Genomic DNA, 20,192 nt, shown 5'->3' on the forward strand with positions numbered 1-20,192 from the left:
CTTTACTGTACAAATAAAAACCTGCTGACGGCCCTCTGTCTCCCCCTGCTGGTCCTTGAGTGTGTTTACATGGGAAGTTTAATTCCTTTCATTCAGAATTAAAATTAAATCAAATTTAAATGAGTAAAAATGACAATGTAAACACCTAATTCCGAATGAAAATGGCCTTTCCGAATTAAATTTACAGGACTGTCTCAGCAAATTTGAATATTGTGATAAAGTTCTTTATTTTCTGTAATGCAATTAAAAAAACAAAAATGTCATCCATTCTGGATTCATTACAATAAGATTAAGATTGCCAGAATATTCAAATTTTTTTTAGATAGGATATTTGAGTTTTCTTAAACTGTAAACCATGATCAGCAATATTAAAATAATAAAAGGCTTGCAATATTTCAGTTGATTTGTAATGAATCCGGAATGTATGACATTTTTGTTTTTGTAATTGCATTACAGAAAATCACAATATTCTAATTTTCTGAGACAGTCCTGTAGATTCTGCACTGGGCTGGTTTTCCAAACAAAGTTTCAAGATGCAGCAGCAGTAAACGCTGGTCAAGAGCAGAGACCATTTATTTAATAAATAGCTTGGAGGACCAGAAATCATTAAAAGAACAGATGGAAACAGGAAACATAAAAATTGTGAGATTTTCAAAGTTGTAGCGGCTAAGTTAGTTTTTCTTCCGGTAGTTTAACTTCCGGTCCCCCCCCTATCCAATCAGAACCTTCCCAACCCCCAGACCTGGAGAGGAATTGGATAAAGCCGATCAGACGTGTTTTCCATGTAAACCTCAATTCAGAATTACTATTTCCATGTAAACTCAAAGGAAAATAGTTTAATTCTGAATCATTTAATTTGGAATAATTAATTCCGAATTAAAAAAAATGTAACCGTGGCCGCTACTAGTAATTGCACGTGAAATGATGCTGAACTATCAAAGATCAATAGTCACGCAGCAAATTCCAATATTTGAAAAGATGTTTTAAAAAGGTTTATTTTATTATTAGAGGCAACAGTAGCTGCAGTCTGTGTGTCCGTTGTGGCTCCGGCGGTTCAGTCATGATGCAACAGTGAAGCCAAACAGACGTGTGCTTTACAACATGGCAGCTCCGCTCATGAAACTGAGCAGAACCGTTTCATATACGACGACGTGGCAGCTCCAGAGTCCCCACGTTCCCTCAGCGGAGTTCACTTCCTCGTCTTTACAACAGTTTACAAGTCATACATGAAGCCCCGGCGGGGGCACAGTCACATGTAACACGTTTACCACCTAAATGATGAGGTCACTGCTGCACGTGAGCGGCAAGTTTCTTTGCACTCGACTCGAAAAAAATCGAAAAAACTTGAAAAAAATCTTGACAAGCGCAACTTGATTAAAAGTTTGGATGAAAATGGGTGATGAGATCCAGAGGTGGATGCGAGGAGCTGCTGTCCAGATGTGGTCCAGGCATTAGGAGCAGCTCATGCTGTCCAGCTGCTGCTCCTCTGCTGCCATGGCAGCCGCCTGCAGAGTCTCTGTGTCGCTCTGGAGAGGATTCAGCTGCTTCCTCTCGTTGTGCATGTTGTTCTCGTGACGCTTCAGATCCGACGCCTGCAAGAACAGAAGCTGAATTAGTCCCAGGGAAGTGAACGCACCACAGACGCTGAATAATCTCAGACCTGAACGCACCACAGACGTGGTGCTGGGCGATACGGCTGCAAAGGAGCTGCAAATGTGGACATTTTTAAACGTAGACTAAAAACTCATCTCTTTGGTCTGGCTTTTATGTAGCATCACATTTTATAGTTTTATTCTGTTTAACATTTTTTAAAGGTATTTGTTTTATTTATTTATCTATTTTTTTGTAATGTTTTTATTATTATATTTTATTGTTGTGGACTGATTATTTTTTAGCCTTAATCCTTGAACTTTGATCATTATTTCATTATAATTAACTATATTGTATGTCAGTGCGCATTGGTCTCCCAGTTTTTATTTTGGTTTTTATTATGCTTATTTTTCAGTCAAAATGTCAAAGTACTTTGTATTGCATGTACCTGGATGAAAGGTGCTATACAAATAAAATTTGATTGATTTTATTAATATCTCGATATTTTTAGGCCGTGTCACGATACACTATATCTCGATATTTTGCCTTAGCCTTGAATTAACACTTTGATGCATACAATCACACCAGTATGATGATTCTATATGTCTACATTAAAACATTTCATACTGCATTAATACATGCTCATTTTAAACTTTCATACAAAAAGGGGGAAATCACAACTAAGTCAAATTTACCAAAACTGTATTTATTAAACAGTTACTAAGCAGTGAGTGGCACAAACATAAAAAGTGTCATTTCAAAACAGAAAGTGCACGTTGCATCTCTCTGACTCCCCGTCTGAAGAACATCTGCTAAGAACATGTTCTGGTCCTGGTTTTACCTGGTTTTACCAGGTTGAGCTGCTCTGAGCAGGAGGGCCTTTAGAGCAGGGGTTCTTAACCTTTCTGACCTTGAGGCCCAATTTTTTCAGTACAGAGTGGCCCAGGGCCCATTAAATATTAACTGTATAGCAGGGGTCTTTAAGAGGTCCATTTAGAGAAAATGTACTCAAGCGAAGGTCCAGAACATCATAATATATATATATATATATATATATATATATATATATATATATATATATATATATATATATATATATATATAATGTGTGTGTATATATTCAAGTAGCCTCATAGTTGTATCAACATCTGCATTTGACTGTTACATTAAACAAAGTACATTTCAAAAATATTTGCCACTTAACATGTGTAACTTGAATTACACATTTTTTTTATCTTATTAGGTTAAAGAAGGACTGCAATTATAAAAAATACATTTTATTTTATTTCTCTACCAGCAGTTTGAATTTCCCCCTTTTCTTTTTTAATTGTCTCAACACATTTTTATAATAAATGAATATAAACACATCTTAACAATTGAACAGTTTTGCAGTTTTTCTTTCTTCCCCTTCGTCTTATGCCCCCACTTTCTGTCGTTCAGTGAGAGAACTGAGCTCTAATTTCTCCTGTCAGGACTTTAAATCTGGGCTGGATGGTGTCAGGTTCTCATGCACATGAGAAGGTGCTCATTGATGAGCCTGGAATGATATTTAGTTTTAATTATGTTCATTGTGGAGAAAGCTGCCTCACAGCTGTATGTGGACCCAAACATGGGCAGGATGTTTTAAGATGGTCAGTTTATTTTTCTGTGACTTCAGTTCAGACTTGAGTAACCTCCCCCGCCCGCGGGGATGCGTCCGCTCCTGCTCAGCTGGGCGGTTCCTCCGGCCTTCCGGCCCGCCTCTGCGGCGCAGGTCCCCCGGGAGTCTCGTCTCCTTCTCGGCAGCGAGCCCCAGATCTCCCCGTCCACCCCAGGTGTCCCGCCACGGAGACGCTGCCGGGCAATCGCTGGCAATTCATGCGCCCCCCTTAACTTCTCATGGTGGCTTCAATACGTCCGCCTTAAGCCTGAATTATGGTTCCGCGTTAAATCGACACCACGCCGTAGGATCCCTGATCCAGGCCGTTCTAAACGTACTCTGTGCAAAATAAAGGATTTTTTCTGTAAATACACACCATTTCTCTTACTATTACACGTACAGCTAGCTGAGTGTCTTCTTCTCCTCATTTGGTCGGGAGTTGCTATGCAGTCCCCGCGGCCCACATGTACAAAACTTAATTTTTTTTGCGGCCCTCTAGGTGGCGCTCACGGCCCAACTTTGGGCCGCGGACCTATGGTTAAGAATCACTGCTTTACAGCACCTTTATATTCAGACTAATGTAGGTGTAGGGACTGCAATGTTTCATCCTCTCCTCCTTTACTTTGCATCACTTTCACTTACTTTTAGAAATATGACGTCATATGGTCTTGTTTGACTTTGTTTCGATGATAGTGATTGATTTCATGTGGCCACATTTAAGCAACACTAGGTGACGTTTCTCAGCTCTGAACGCACCACAGACGCTGAATAATCTGAGGGACGTGAACGCACCACTGAATTTGTCCTTGTGACCACATGAAGCTAAACCATCAGCCTTATTGGATGAATGCATCACAGATGTGAAGACCTGAATGATTCTTCACTTGGGTTCAGGTGGGTCTGGATTCAGGTGGGTCTGGATTCAGGTGGGTCTGGATTCAGGTGGGTCTGTCTGTGTGGAGTTTGCATGCTCCCCTGTGTCTGCTCTCTAGTTTTTTATTTTTTATTTTTTTTATTTTTATCCCCGATTTTTCCCCACCCCGTGCTCCTACCTAAGTAACAGTCCTGGGCGTTGCTCCCTCTACCAACCCAGGGAGGACCTACACTGAGCTCAGGTCTCCTCCTTAACCTGAGGAATGAGCAGGTCACTTCTCCTGCAGGGTGGGGCCTCTCTGGCTGGACGTAGCGTGGAAGGATCACGTTATTCCGTAGATCCCCCCCACCCCATCTGTTCCCCGGTTGGCCAGAGGGGGCAGTATAGCCCAGGACTGTTGCATGTTTTCGTGAGGGTAGAGAACATTAGCTACCCAAGGGAACACGGGGAGAACATGCAAACTCCACACAGAAAGATCCTTTCTCTAGTTAGTTCCCAAAAACATTGGTCAAACTTAATCTCACTTGGACCTTATTTATATATTATCTGTTGAGAGGGATAGTTAAAATGATTTAATATATGTTATATATTTATTGGGTATGTAGCACATATATATTTATAGGGATATTTATGTAGTTTATATAGTGTATAATTATATAGATGTATATAATAGTTGTATTTTCTAGATATTGATATAATATTTGTGTAATATTTATATTGTCTATATACTTATATGGATAACTATGTAATAATAGGCATGTTTACGTAGTATTTATATAGATTATATTTATATGGATATTGTGTAGATATAATAATAGCAATAATGTAAATCCATAGAGTTATAAAGGGGAAGGATCTAGGAAAAAGTGTACACTTCTTCCTACTCCAACATATGTGAATATGAAGATGTAAATGTTTATCTTTTGTTAGGAACATGTTAGGAAATAAAAATGCATTCATTCATTTAATCAACTACAATGTAATTTGATGTGTTGTAGTAATTATATAAATAATTGGGTAAAATAAATAAATAAATCGAATTCGTGTGTGTGTGTGTGTGTGTGTGTGTGTGTAAATGCACTTTAACTTGTTATAATTAAATTATCTGCACTTGTTTTGAATATAATTTCATGGAAATGACACTGAATGTAACTTTTGTTGTTTCCTCGTTTCACTCAATATTCAGTAGTATCAGTATGACTCTCAGTAGGATCAGTAGTACCTTGGCAAAGGCCTTGGTTATTACATGTTCTCCCTTTACTGTACAAACAATAAAAACCTGCTGACGGCCCTCTCTCTCCTCCTGCTGGTCCTTGAGTGCGTTTACATGGGAAGTTTAATTCCTCTTTAATTCAGAATTAAATCCGATTTAAAATGAGTAAAAATGACCATGTAAACACCTAATTCCGAATGAAAATGGCCATTCTGAATTAAACTTAATTCCTAGTAAGTGGCTGGTTTATTCTGATTTTAAATCTGAATAGAATAATTCCAGATCATGTATCCACTCATTCCTCTTTAAATTAATTCCGGTCTTTCTTTCTGCTCGTTCCCTCGCCCGTCTGTTTCCATGATGCTTATATTCCGCGCTGGGCTGGTTTTCCAAACAAAGTTTCAAGATGGCAGCACGCAGTAAACGGTGGTCAAGAGCAGAGACCATTTATTTAATAAATAGCTTGGAGGACCTGGAAATAATTAGGAGGATCAGTAGTACCTTGGCAAAGGCCTTGGTGCAGGATGGACAGACGAACGGTTTTTCCCCTCGGTGTCTCCTCTCGTGGTCCTTCAGGTGAGACTTGTGTTTGAATGCCTGCAGACACACAAGTGGGACACGGTTTGGACACACGTTAGATGCAGGAGACAGAACAGATACAGGTGAGATACACGTGAAACAGTGAGCTGAAGAAATACAGGTGAGTTACAGGTGAGAAATATGTGAAACAGGTGACACAACAAATACAGCTGAGATACATGTGAAACATGTAACATGTAACATTAAAATGTTACATTTTAATGTTGATGTAAAGCACTTTGAATGACCTTGTGTTGAATTGTGCTATACTAATAAACTTGCCTTGGGCCCCTGAGCAAGGTCTTAACCCTAATTGCTCCATGGTGTGTGTCTCAGATGTAAGTCGCTTTGGATAAAAGCGTCTGCTAAATGACGGTAGTAGTAGTAGACAAAAGTGAGATACATGTGGAACAGGTGAGTCACAAGTGAGCCAACCTTTTCACACATCTGGCAGGCGAAAGGTCTTTCGTTGCTGTGAACTCTCTCGTGCTTCTTCAGGTCCGGGGCTCGGATAAACGACTTTCCACACACGTCACATCTGTACGGTTTGAAGCCCGTGTGGATCTTCAGGTGTTCTGGAACAGGTGGAGGCAGAGTTAGGATCCAGTTATGATTCAGGATATGACCGGCATCCTGCCGTCAGCTAAGATCAGCCCATGTGATGACATAGGTGCTCAGGTGGGTGTGTGGTGACGGCTGCTTCTACCTTTCAGGTGAGCGTGAGTGGTGAAAGCTTTGGTGCAGATCTCACAGGTGAACGGACGCTCCGCTGAGTGGAGCTTCTCATGTTTCCTGCAGGGAAAATCAGCTGTTTGCATGAGGTGTGCTTATTAGGTGTGTATTCTATGGTGCTTTTCCACTAGCACCTACTCAGCCCGACTCGACTCGTCTCGGTTTTGCGCTTTTCCACCAGGGGTCTAACGTGCCGAGTAGATACTTTTCTGTAACTATTCTGCTGAGGTTCTAAGCTGCTGAGTCGGCTGTATCTGACATCATCACAATACAGGCCACCGATTGGTCGGGGGGTTGGAGTCAGACGTCTGAGTCAGGAGGAGGAAATTAGAGAAAGAGACTCTGACGGATTCTTGTTCATTTTATTCAACAGGCAACGGCAGCAAAAGTCTGTTTGGTGATCCAACTCTGAGGGTCAGATTTGGATTTTCTGATTTATTTATCTTGACCCAACCTTATTTTATGTTCAATTATTCTAATCTATGTTATTTTAATCAGTCTGTATTTTGTACTTGCACTAAGTGCTTTAAATGTTAACCTCTTGTTGTGGTTTCAGGACATTGTACAGTAGTCTGTTTCTTTCAGATGGAAATTAGCTTGTGGCTAACTCTGGTGCAGACATCTTTTTAATGTACCTGCACATTGTCCTTTAAATAAATAAATAAAATAAAATAAAACAAAATAAAACAAAATAGAATAAATATTCATAAACCTGGTGCTGAGGAGAGAATTAAAAAGGGATCTAGACGGAGATAAGGAACGACCAGATCTACCAGGAGCTCTGTCTCTTCATAGCTGCTCACGGCTCCAGCTGACTTTTCAGCAGCGCAGAGACAAATTAAATAAAATTAAAAAGTGTCGCTGCTTGAAGCTTCTCTCACTCTCATCTTTTAACTTGGTATCAAACACAAGCCACAGATCCAGCAGCACATCTATCATCTCCTCCAGGTTCTACATTTTTAGTGTTGTTGTCTTCTTGGTTTAGATACACAATCAAATACGTCACAGCAGCTTCTCCAACCTCCTACTTCTGCTCCAGGTGCTGGATTGTAGTGGAAAAGAAACCAAGCTGAGATGAGTAGAACCGAGTAGGTACTAGTGGAAAAGCGCCACTCGTGTTTAGGTGTGCATGTACCTGAGTCTGCTCTCGTCAAGGAAGGTCTTCCCACACACCTGGCAGGCGAGATGCTCTCTGTGTCCATACAGCAGGTATTCAAACTTCATGTCGGTGGTGGCCTGGGACCAGCTGGGCGCCTGCTCGTCCTTCACCTCGCCTATACTGTCTGCGAAGGCCAGCGTCTGCGTGGCGTGGTGCTCTGTTCCCAGCTCCTTGGCCTCTCCGTCCATCTCTGTAACCACATCCTGGTCGTAGCAGGACACCTGGACAGTAGGAATGGGCGATATTTTACCGTTCACGATATACCGTCAAAAAAATTCCCCACGGTAAGAATTTGTATCTCACGGTAAAAACGATAAATTCACGTTGATGTGTTTTTGTGTAAAACTGATTTATGGTTCTGTGTTAAATCCACACACAACGTACGGGAAGCCTAAAAGAAAGAAAGAAAGAAAGAAAGAAAGAAAGAAAGAAAGAAAGAAAGAAAGAAAGAAAGAAAGAAAGAAAGAAAGAAAGAAAGAAAGAAAGAAAGAAAGAAAGAAAGAAAGAAAGAAAGAAAGAAAGAAAGAAAGAAAGAAAGAAAGAAAGAAAGAAAGAAAGAAAGGAGCCTAAAAGAAACAGAAAAAAAGAAAGAAAGAGAGAGAGAAATGAGCCTGAAAGAAAGAAAGAAAGAAAGAAAGAAAGAAAGAAAGGAGCCTGAAAGAAAGAAAGAAAGAAAGAAAGAAAGAAAGAAAGGAGCCTGAAAGAAAGAAAGAAAGAAAGAAAGAAAGAAAGAAAGAAAGAAAGAAAGAAAGAAAGAAAGAAAGAAAGAAAGAAAGAAAGAAAGAAAGAAAGAAAGAAAGAAAGAAAGAAAGAAAGAAAGAAAGAAAGAAAGAAAGAAAGAAAGAAAGATTCCCGTTGATGACGTTTTTGTATTGGTATTTTTTTATCGTTATCGGGATAAATGCCAGAAATTATCGTGGTAAATGTTTTAGTCCATATCGCCCATCCCTACTGGACAGGACATAATACCAGTATCAACAGCATGTACTTCTGTCTACAATGGTTCAAAGTTGAGGACAGAATGAATGCTGCACTTTTGGTTTCAACTCCATTATCCTCTATTGGCCGCCTTCAACTAGTGCAGAGTGCAGCTGCCCGTCTTTTAACTGACACTAAAAGACGTGACCACATCACCCCGGTCCTCTAGTCACTCCATTGGCTTCCTGTCCATTTTAGAATTGATTTTAAACTTTTAATGTTTGTTTTTAAAGCCCTCAACGGCCTTGCCCCAACCTATTTATCAGAGCTTTTATCGGTGCGTGAGCCTGGCAGGAGCTGAGATCCTCAAACCAACTGTTGTTGGAAGTGCCCAGGTCAAAGTTCAAGCGCTGGGGTGACCAAGCCTTTTCAATCCCCCCCCCCCCACTTACCCTTTTCACTTCCTAAGCCAAACACTAATTTCCTGAAGCATACAGTAGAATATAGATCAATGAAATCATTGAATTCTTTACCACTGTCTATGACTAAATTAACAAAGAAATCAATATTCAAAAAGCAAATGAAGAAACACCTTGGAACCATACACTCACACACACATACATACAGATAAATATACATACTGGACAGGGTAAGGTGTATTTTTCCATCTGATTTTCATGGCCTAGATCAGCGGTCGGCAACCCAAAATGTTGAAAGAGACATATTGGACCAAAAAACACAAAAAACAAACATGTATGGAGCCGCAAAAAATGAAAAGTCTTGTATCAGCCTTAGAATGAAGGCAACACATTCTGCATGTTTCTATATTAGTTAGAACTGGGGGAAGATTTTTTTTTTTCATTATGCACTTCGAGAAAAAAGTCGAAATGTAGAGAAAAAAGTTAGAATGTCGAGATTAATGTTGAAGTACAATCTCGAGAAAAAAGGTGAAATGTCGAGAAAAAAGTCGAAATGTAGAGAAAAAAGTCGAAATGTCGAGATTAAAAAGGAAAGGAAAAAAGAAAAAAAAGAAAAAGAGAGAAAAGAAAAAAAAACAAGAAAAAAAGGAAAAAAAAGGAAGAAAAGAAAAAGGAAAAAAAAAGAAAAAAAGGGAAAAAAAGAGAAAAAAAACAAGAAAAATAAGAAAAAAAAGGTTGAACATTTTGAAAAAGCTCCAGGAGCCACTACGGCGGCGCTAAAGAGCCGCATGCGGCTCTAGAGCCGTGGGTTGCCGACCCCTGGCCTAGATGATTTACTGTATATTGGAATGTTTCATGTATGTTTTTTTGCTTTAAGATAATGATTTACACGAACGGTAAAGTTTAATGTAGGTTTGTCGTGTTATTTCATTTACTTTCTTTATGTCTTGTTTTTAACTGTATGTTTTAGATGTATTGTTTTTGAATGTGGACCCCAGTAAGACTAGCTGTGTTTAAGGGCATAGCTAATGGGGATCCTTACAAATAAACAGATAAACCTGAAGGAGTCACACAGGTGGTGCAGCTGTATTCAGGTGTTTTCAGACGTTGTGGATTAACATGCCAATGGCCAGATGTGCTCACCTTGTGAACGTCTTCGTTTGCCAGCTCTTTCAGGATGGCTTCTTGGACGTGGAGCGCTGCACTTGGAGACTTATCCATCTCCTGATTGGCCGACGCTTCAACGAGGTCATCGGCTGTGGGCGTGTCATCGTGCTCATCGAGATCCTGCGTACAGAAACCCAGATTGAGAAGGAGACAGTCTCAATCTGTCTCCACCCAAACGGGACATCTCACGGATAGAGACAGCAAACTGAAAGGCAGCGTGTGAGTGAGTGATGAGAGTGAGTGCCTAGAGAGTGAATGCCTAGGGAGTGAGTGCCTAGAGAGTGAGTGCCTAGAGAGTGGGTGCCTAGGGAGTGAATGCCTAGGGAGTGAGTGCCTAGAGAGTGGGTGCCTAGTGAGTGGGTGCCTAGTGAGTGGGTGCCTAGAGAGTGAATGCCTAGTGAGTGAGTGATGAGAGTGAGCGCCTAGAGAGTGAATGCCTAGGGAGTGAATGCCTAGGGAGTGAGTGCCTAGAGAGTGGGTGCCTAGGGAGTGAGTGCCTAGGGAGTGGGTGCCTAGGGAGTGAATGCCTAGAGAGTGAATGCCTAGGGAGTGGGTGCCTAGAGAGTGAGTGCCTAGAGAGTGGGTGCCTAGAGAGCGGGTGCCTAGTGAGCGGGTGCCTAGGGAGTGGGTACCTAGAGAGTGGGTGCCTAGGGAGTGGGTGCCTAGAGAGTGAGTGCCTAGAGAGTGAGTGCCTAGGGAGTGGGTGCCTACAGAGTGAGTGCCTAGGGAGTGGGTGCCTAGGGAGTGGGTGCCTAGAGAGTGAGTGCCTAGTGAGTGGGTGCCTAGGGAGTGGGTGGCTAGAGAGCGGGTGTCTAGTGAGCGGGTGTCTAGTGAGTGGGTGCCTAGTGAGTGGGTGCCTAGTGAGTGGGTGCCTAGTGAGTGGGTGCCTAGAGAGTGGGTGCCTAGAGAGTGGGTGCCTAGGGAGTGGGTGCCTAGGGAGTGGGTGCCTAGAGAGTGGGTGCCTAGAGAGTGGGTGCCTAGGGAGTGGGTGCCTAGGGAGTGGGTGCCTAGAGAGTGAGTGCCTAGAGAGTGGGTGCCTAGAGAGCGGGTGCCTAGTGAGCGGGTGCCTAGGGAGTGGGTACCTAGAGAGTGGGTGCCTAGGGAGTGGGTGCCTAGAGAGTGAGTGCCTAGAGAGTGAGTGCCTAGGGAGTGGGTGCCTACAGAGTGAGTGCCTAGGGAGTGGGTGCCTAGGGAGTGGGTGCCTAGAGAGTGAGTGCCTAGTGAGTGGGTGCCTAGGGAGTGGGTGGCTAGAGAGCGGGTGTCTAGTGAGCGGGTGTCTAGTGAGTGGGTGCCTAGTGAGTGGGTGCCTAGTGAGTGGGTGCCTAGTGAGTGGGTGCCTAGAGAGTGGGTGCCTAGAGAGTGGGTGCCTAGGGAGTGGGTGCCTAGGGAGTGGGTGCCTAGAGAGTGGGTGCCTAGAGAGTGGGTGCCTAGGGAGTGGGTGCCTAGGGAGTGACTGCCTAGTGAGTGGGTGCCTAGTGAGTGGGTGCCTAGGGAGTGAGTGCCTAGAGAGTGGGTGCCTAGAGAGTGAGTGCCTAGGGAGTGGGTGCCTAGAGAGTGAGTGCCTAGGGAGTGGGTGCCTAGAGAGTGAGTGCCTAGGGAGTGGGTGCCTAGAGAGTGAGTGCCTAGAGAGTGGGTGCCTAGAGAGTGGGTGCCTAGTGAGTGGGTGCCTAGGGAGTGACTGCCTAGTGAGTGGGTGCCTAGGGAGTGAGTGCCTAGGGAGTGGGTGCCTAGAGAGTGAGTGCCTAGGGAGTGGGTGCCTAGAGAGTGAGTGCCTAGAGAGTGGGTGCCTAGGGAGTGGGTGCCTAGGGAGTGGGTGCCTAGTGAGTGGGTGCCTAGGGAGTGGGTGGCTAGGGAGTGGGTGGCTAGAGAGAGAGTGCCTAGAGAGCGGGTGCCTAGTGAGTGGGTGCCTAGGGAGTGAGTGCCTAGAGACTAGCGTACCGCAGCGTCAGCAGCCAGCTGAGCTTCGGGAGGCAGCGCCATCTTCACAATGTCATACGGGAACTTCTCTTTCTCTTCCGCTGACAGGTCTCGTTTCTGAGGACACAAACAATCATCTCATCAATGAGGAGGCCACCTCTGCATACCACCAGCATGTTGCCTGCACATATCAGTCTGTGGGGGAACTTTGTGGAATGGTCTTGAGAAATCAAACGAAGCACGAACTCTATACAGTTTAAAAATACATACAAGAAAACCATTCTTGACAAATATAAAAATAAGGACCTCTAAAGAACTCAATTTACCTTCTGTATGTAATTCTTTCATTATTATTCTGTTCCTTATGTGATACATCCTATATGATACAAATGTAACTCCCTGCATTCATGGCTGGTCATGGATCAAGTGACAGGGAAATTACATTTTTTGATTTTTGAGTTTAGGATATTGTAGGAGGCTCGTTTAATTATGCCTTGATCTTTGTTTATTATTTTTTTGTAATATTTATTTATTTATTTATTTTTCTATCTTTTCTTATTTATTTAATTTACATTTTTATATTTTCTATGGCATATGATATGATACTGTGAGGAAGGGACAGGACTAAATCAGCGTTCTGCTTCTTCCCGTTTCCTCTCCAACACATTATTTTGCTGTTGTTCTTTATTTCTGGATGAGACCGTTAAATTGTTTTGCTTTTTTATATTTTGACACTTTTAATTTGATGTTGATTTGTTGTTGTTCGAGATAAAGCCAACAATAAAACATTACTTGGGAGCAGAGCTTGTCGAGGAAGCGGATGCCGAGGATCTGTCCCGACGACATCATGAGGTTGATATCTCTCTTCCTGATGGAGATCCTTGCCGTGTACATATAATTCAGCACCTCCTCGAAGATGTCTGAGCGGATGAAGTCGATCTCGATCACGGATGAGTTGTCCACCTGAAGACAGGCAGGTACAGGTGAGAGCTGCTGCGCCTGCAGGCTCACCTGGGCTCAGAGCGAGGCTGGGGTGGCTACCTCGTGTTTCTTGAAGAGCTTTTTGAAGTAGTTGGAGCAAGCGGCTAGCACACAGCGATGAGCTCGAAACTTGACGTCCTCCACCACCACGGCGATGTCGCAGTGGTCGCCCTCCAAGCGCTGCTCGTTCAGCAGCTTCAGGAAGATGCTCCTGTGTTCGTCGTCCACGTACTTGACCGTTTCTGTCATCTGAGGACTCGGGGAAGACAGGTCAGGCGTGATTACAGGTGTGTACAGGTTAGGAATGGGCGATATTTTACTGTTCATAATATAACGTAAAAAAAAATTCCCCACGGTAAAAATTTGTCATCTCGCGGTAAAAACGATAAATTCCCGTAGATGTGTTTTTGTGTAAAGCTGATTTATGGTTCTGTGTTAAATCGACGCAGATCCTACAGCGTAGGTTACACGGCGACGCTCAACGTACGGTGCGTGTCGCTGCGTACCCTACGCCGTAGGCTCTGCGTCGATTTAACGCAGAACCATAAATCAGGCTTAACAAACATGGCGGAAGGCGGATATGAGAGCGAGGAGCTCGTTGTTAAATGAGGCTCCAGCTCCAGCTCTGGAACTGGTTTGGATTTAAAAAGAGTGACGAGGAGCAAACATCATCTATTATATGCAGAGTCTGCAAAAAAACAGTGAGTGCAAAGGATGGCAATTTATTATATATTTTACATTATATAATATATATTATTATATATAACATTATATATCACAGCTGCTGCTGAGGTCTCCACCAGAGTGGTGTAATAATTGGTGTAGTTTAGTAGCATTTAGTATCTTTTAGAGCAGTGTTTTGGGGGCTCCAAAGACTGAATGTGGTGATAGATTTATAGTTAAAAAGATGGAGTTGAATCGGTATTTTTTTAATCGTAATTTTTATCGTTATCGGGATAAGAAATGCCAGAAATGATCGTGATTAATTTTTTAGTCCATACCGCCCATCCCTAGTACAGGTACAGATTACAGGTGTGTGTACATCAGTGTTGTGCATGAACGAGTTCAAATGAACGCGTTCATTTCTGTGAGAACGTTGAACTGAACGCAACATATTTGCAAATAAAGAACTTGAACGTGAAGTTGTTCATTCTGCAGATCATGAACTGGAACTTTAACTGTTCAGATTATGTGAGTTTCAGCTTCACTGTTTAGGTCCAATTATTACGGAATACATTTCACCAGCGGGACGAAACGACGACTTCACACTACATTACCCACAATGCAGTGCACACACTAACATAACAACGGGTACCATCTCCATGGCAACGGCAGCCCGAGCCTGGTGCATCTTTACATGACCAGTGAAGAGAGAGACGTTGCAGACGAAGCGTCAGCGAGACGTCAGATGATGATCCTTATCATTATCTGCTGGAATTTTACACATTGTCTCCCAAATAGTCAGGCGGTGAAAATTTAACCTTTCTGTGAAAATTATGTCCACCTGCGCTGAGAAAACAAATCTGAGTGTCTGCCTCGTCAACTGCACATTGGAAACATCATGTGGAGTTAAAGCATCTGTTCAGTGTGCGAGTCCTTAACAATCAAACAAAATGATCAGGAAAGACAGGATTTACCAGCAACAGGGAGACACATTGATAATGGACTACATTGCTGGAGATTTGAATAAAGTTGAAGAGCCACTAGGACAAACATGATTGTATACAGTGAACAGTTTTAGAATAGGGTGGCGTTTCATTCCTACTTCTCACCTAAAAATATTGAAATGACACCCGTTTCAAATGCTATCAGTCCACTGAATAGGAATTTATCATGTGAACTGTTCATTTTTAGACTATGTGAACTGAACTTTGAACTAGTTCATGAGAGAGCAGTCTGAAGCAGCTACCCAGACCTCACGGGTTGGACATGGTTGGCCACCTGTGGCCACGTGTGCCAGTAGAGCTCTGCTACTTCTCATTTCAGCTCTGGATGTCATTTTCACTGCACTTTTATGTGACTGTGTAAAACATATATAAAAACTAAATGCAATGATTTTCAAACCTCAAAAACTCATTTTATCCCCCTTTGACCATAAACAGCCTGACAGACAGACATTTGACCATTTGATCAAGACATGATTGGGTATCAACAGACTGGAAGAGTAATTATCCCAACTGGAACGTACCGGAGATCTAATAAGGCTTTTTTTTCAATCTCACCTAAAAATTGCTGAGAAAAGCCCTCAACTTGAGGTATTTTCCTTAAATTCATTCCATTATTCTGGCAGATCAAAACATTGATATATAACAAAAAAAAGTGGCTTTATAAAGTCTTTTTTTCAGATTGAACAGATGCAGGACTAGCGGTGAGCGTACTGGTGTAGTTACTGGTCTGATTAATGGTATAATTACTGGTCCAGTTACTGGTCTGGTTACTGGTCTGGTCCAGTTACTGGTCTGGTCTAGTTACTGGTCTAGTTACTGGTCTGGTCCAGTTACCGGTCTGGTCCAGTTACCAGTCTAGTTACTGGTCTGGTTAATGGTTAACTTACTGGTCTGGTCTAGTTACTGGTCTGGTTAATGGTATAGTTACTGGTCTGGTTAATGGTATAGTTACTGGTCTAGTTACCGGTCCAGTTACTGGTCTAGTTACTGGTCTGGTTACTGGTCTGGGTGGTGTCAGATCCCTAACCAGTTCAAAGTGTTGAAACTGTCCCAGAGCCGTGTCTGTCTGCAGGTGAGGCTGAGCCCTGGCTCGGCCTCACCTGAACCAGGTGTGATCCCTGTCAGGCTGTTAAGGAGGCTCGATCAGAGCTATTGATCAGAGCTATTATCGATCAGAGCTATTACTGATCAGAGCCATCGATCCCGTGCAGGACTCTGACAGAAGCCTCTGAGCGCGTGCTTTTGCCGTCTCGTCTCCAGCCGTGCTCGTGCACGCTTTTCGGCGCGTGCTCGTAAAAAGTGCACGGAGGGCCGTGACGTCAGCGGCGGTTAATACACTGTTTCTGCAGGCGGGCGCGAGCACCGGCGCGCGTGCACGCTGCCCCGCATCGCAGAACCAGAGCAGCAGCGGAGGACGGGACTGGAACCGAGAACCGGGAACCGGGACCGAGGCCCGGGAACTGGGCCCGGGAACCGAGGCCGGGCCCCCAGCGGGGCGTACCGGCGTCAGGACGCAGGGAAACCGCTAAATAAAAGCTGCTAAATAAAAGAGTCCGTGCCAGACCCACGGCTCGAGTTCCGAGCCTTGAGTTCCGAGTCTTTTCACCGTCTCGGTGTGAAAAGGTGTTTGTGTTTTGGCCCCAGAGCTGTTATTCCCCGGTGAAAATGGCGGCCCAGCTGCGGAGAAACAGCTCAAAATGGCGTGTTTTTTTTAGTGCCTGAACTCGAGCTCGGTCCTCGCAGTTCCCGCTCGCCGCCGTCCCGGTCCGCGCGGCCGCGAGCGGCGGCTCCGCGGGGCTCGCGGCCGCGGAGCCGCGGACACGCAGGCACGCGGCCGGGCGGTGGTGACACGAGCCTGCTGGAGCGGCTCGAGAGCGCGCAGACATCCCCGCGGACACGGCGCTGAGCGGGGAGCGAGCAGCGGGGCCGGGCCGGGCCGGGAGCGAGCTCTTACCGTGACACGGAGAGGGAGAGTGGGGGGGAGCGTCCGCGCTGCGGGAGCGGGACCTCGACCGTACCCGGCTCTGTTTTGGTGGTGGATGTTGTTGTTTTTGTTGGTGATGGTGATGAAGACGAGGACGAGCACGGAGCCAAAGGCCGCGCTTTGCGCCTGCACGCACACACTGCGGCGGCGCGCCAAACATGCTGTGGCGCGCATGCGCACTGCGGCCGGGAATGGGGCCTCAGGCGGACATGGTCCAGGAGAGTGTGAAGGTCCCTGGTTAGTCCAGGGGCCAGACCAGATATCAGCAGAGCTGGGTAGAGTAGCCAAAAATTGTACTCAAGTAAAAGTACTGTTACAGTTGAGAATAATAATATGACTCAAGTATAAGTATACGGAGCCCGTAAAAGGGACACAGATTTATTTTTTTTATGAGTTTTACCCGCACACATGAAACCTTTAAGTGAGCACGTAAAGTTGTTTACTTGCAAGCAAAGTGGTAATGTCCTTATAATGGAGTCCCAGGTTAAAATATAGCTCAGCTAAATCCTGTAATGTCATTTCCATTCATAAACAGAGCAGGGCGCAACTGGATTTGTCTATTTGTCTATTGTTCATTTGTTTATTGTTACCTTTACCATAGAGAGCGAAACTACCGGAGTCAAATTCCTTGTTGGGCAATGTTCGAACCTGGCCAATAAAGATGATTCTGATTCTGATTCTGATTAGTCTCCAGTTCCAGCAAAACTCCCATGTACTTGTTTTTACGCGCTCACGTAGAACAACTTTTAGGCGCTCACTTATAAGTTTTGCGAGAGCGCGTGAAACTTTTTAGTGAGTGCATAAACGTTTTACGTGCTCACTTAAAGGTTTTACGCGTGCGCGTAAAACTCATTATATAAAAAAGAAAAATCTGTGTCCCTTTTAGGGGCTCCGTAGAAGTAAAAAGTAGTCATCCAAATAATTACTTGAGTAAAAGTAAAAAAGTACTTGGTGAAAAAACTACTCAAGTACTGAGTAACTGTTGAGTATCGTGTGATTTATTTTTTTTAACACAACCTTTCAAACAGACAAAAGTACAAAATAATCATCTTCAGGCAAATTAAGTCAAATCAATAAAAAATAAAAAAATAGCTTAAATTAAGATAATCTTAAAGTAAATTCAAGTACTTTAATAAATACAAAAATAACAGAATAAAAAAATAAATTAAGCATAAGTAGCACAAAATTTCAAGCCTTTGTACTTTTCTTTTTTAACCAGGCAGAACTAGAACAAACATGAACTCATAGAAACTCTGTGTTTGTTTGAGTCTGTGTAAATGTGACAAAACATGCAAAAACTAACATTTTTCCCAAATAATCACCCAGTGATGTCATGAGATTGACACGTACGTGGATAAAAGGAATAAAAGAAAAGTAACAGCTCAACGTAGCCTAATGTAGCGGAGTAAGAGGAACAGTTTCTTCTTCACAAATCTACTCAAGTAAAAGTAAAAAGTATAGTGATTCAAAACTACTCCTGAAAGTACAACATTTCCCAAAACTTAAGTAAATGTAACGGAGTAAATGTAACTGGTTACTACCCACCTCTGCGTTTCACCCCTAGGTTGGACACACATTTGTTAAACATGTCAGAATAAACAGCAATGTCCACACATAGGCTTTTTGTCTCACGAGGTTCACGTGTAAACTAATTCTATCATGTCTGCTTTAACATTTAAAAAAATCCAAATCAATATTTGTTGTGTTGAAAACCAGCACCTTGTTAACATTTTGACCAGGTTACAAACCGCTGGGAACCGTAAGCCACAGGAGTGCTTTGACCAGAAATTCGTCCCTGATGAAGAACTTGTTTAGTCTGTTTGGATGAGTATCTAAAAAAAAAAACCCTCTTCTGTCTAAAAAGAACAAGAAAGAAGGACTCAGGTCCACAAAACAGCCAACAACCATTCTTTAATGTCAAAAAGTTTCCAGTTCATATACATGTTCAGATTCAGCTGTTAAATGCAAGAAAGACACCGACCAATTCTAATGTTTCAGGGACGTGACATCATGGCCTGAAACAACCAATCAGGAACAGCTTCTAATCTACACTACACAACTTCCCGAACACAGACAAAATATACTTGTTTTAAATCTTTTCCATAAACCCCTCCCTCTTTCAAATATATCAGTGTTGTCATGGCAACAACACACTGCAAAAACTCAAAATCTTACCGAGAATATTTGTCTTATTTCTAGTTAAAATGTCTAATTTTTAGTCAAAAAAATCTCATTACACTTAAAACAAGAGTCATTACCAGAAAAATAACTTATTTGACAATTTTCACCTTTTTCAAGTAAATTTTCACTTGAAATAAGTAGAAAATCTGCCAGTGGGACAAGATTTATCTTCTCATTACAAGCAAAAAAATCTTGTTCCACTGGCAGATTTTTCTACTTATTTTAAGTGAAAATTTACTTGAAACAGGTGAAAATTGTCAAATAACACGTTATTTTTCTGGTAATGACTCTGGTTTTAAGTGTAATGACATTTTTTGACTAAAAATAAGACATTTTAACTAGAAATAAGACAAATATTCTTGTTAAGATTTTGAGTTTTTGCAGTGCAGAAGATCCAGACCCTGCGAAACATCAAGACTACACTACCCAAAATCCCTTAGACGACACAGCGGTAAAGAAGGAATGACATGCAAACAAACAGACATACGCAAATGCAAATCACTAATAACACATGTAACCAATCACAAAAATATGAATTCTGAGGGTCTGGCTGTGTTGATCAACTATGAGCCCTGAATAGATGTCACAAGCCAGCTAACTTCTTCAGATGGCTCCTTGGGTTGTTCCAGGATGGACAGTGCCAGGGCCAGCAGCCAATCAGAGCAGCTCGTACTGCCGCAGGTGCATGCGCTGGATGATGTCACGACAATCGTTGAAGACACGGCGGATGTTCTCCGTGTCCACGGCGCAGGTGAAGTGAGGATAGCAGTAATGTTTCCCATCACCGCTCGACGTGCTGATCCGCTGAAGACCAAGATGGAACACAATTCAGAATCCAATTTAAAATTGTATTACTTGCATATAAAGCCCAAAACCGCTTAGCTCCACATAACTTGCAAGACCTGATAGTGCCTTATTCAATTTTATTCAATTCAATTCAATTTTATGTATATAGTGTCTAATACAACAGATGTCATCTCTAGACGCTTTCCAGAGATCCAGAACATGAACATAAACATAAACATAAACCCCCGAGCAATTATTATATAAACAATGGCAGGTAAAAACTCCCATAGTGGGAGAAAAGCCTTAAGCCAAACAGTGGCAAGAAAAACTCCCCTTTAGGAGGGAAGAAACCTTGAGCAGGACCAGGATCATAAGGTCCTGCTCAA

The 20,192-nt window shown here is 42.8% G+C and overlaps 2 protein-coding genes across 3 annotated transcripts in view; both read right to left on the reverse strand.

Moving 5' to 3' along the window:
* Nucleotides 1-969: 969 nt before the first annotated feature.
* zbtb14 (zinc finger and BTB domain containing 14) lies at nucleotides 970-17,027 on the reverse strand. Of its 2 annotated transcripts, none has more exons than XM_061713748.1 (10): nucleotides 16,810-17,027; nucleotides 13,249-13,437; nucleotides 13,000-13,170; nucleotides 12,229-12,324; nucleotides 10,267-10,410; nucleotides 7,763-8,007; nucleotides 6,602-6,687; nucleotides 6,331-6,470; nucleotides 5,818-5,913; nucleotides 970-1,592 (listed from the first exon to the last, which is right to left on the reverse strand). In XM_061713748.1, exons 1-10 carry the CDS (start codon nucleotides 17,011-17,013, stop codon nucleotides 1,452-1,454), a joined length of 1,512 nt encoding a protein of 503 aa, XP_061569732.1. In that variant the 5' UTR covers nucleotides 17,014-17,027; the 3' UTR covers nucleotides 970-1,451. The 2 variants fall into 2 exon arrangements, with proteins under 2 accessions (XP_061569732.1, XP_061569733.1); XM_061713749.1 differs by having other exon boundaries at nucleotides 13,249-13,444; nucleotides 16,810-16,939.
* Nucleotides 17,028-19,467: 2,440 nt separating this feature from the next.
* The window catches only part of LOC133423541 (guanine nucleotide-binding protein G(olf) subunit alpha-like), a 36,878-nt gene continuing 36,153 nt past the window's right edge, over nucleotides 19,468-20,192 (reverse strand). Inside the window, exon 13 of the mRNA XM_061713751.1 lies at nucleotides 19,468-19,824. Coding sequence (XP_061569735.1) covers nucleotides 19,678-19,824 — 147 coding nt within the window. The 3' untranslated portion in view covers nucleotides 19,468-19,677. The remainder of the gene's footprint in view (nucleotides 19,825-20,192) is intronic.

The sequence above is a fragment of the Cololabis saira genome, chromosome 22 (assembly GCF_033807715.1).
Source record: "Cololabis saira isolate AMF1-May2022 chromosome 22, fColSai1.1, whole genome shotgun sequence".
In the NCBI taxonomy this organism is placed as follows: Eukaryota; Metazoa; Chordata; class Actinopteri; order Beloniformes; family Belonidae; genus Cololabis; species Cololabis saira.

Coding starts and splice junctions, on each gene's coding strand:
- zbtb14 (XM_061713748.1), bottom strand. CDS start 17,013: ATGCGCGCCACAGCATGTTTGGCGCGCCGCCGCAGTGTGTGCGTGCAG. Junction 12,325..12,999: donor TCGACAAGCTCTGCTCCCAA/GTAATGTTTTAT, acceptor TTGTGTCCTCAG/AAACGAGACCTGTCAGCGGA. Junction 6,471..6,601: donor CACTCACGCTCACCTGAAAG/GTAGAAGCAGCC, acceptor CACCTGTTCCAG/AACACCTGAAGATCCACACG.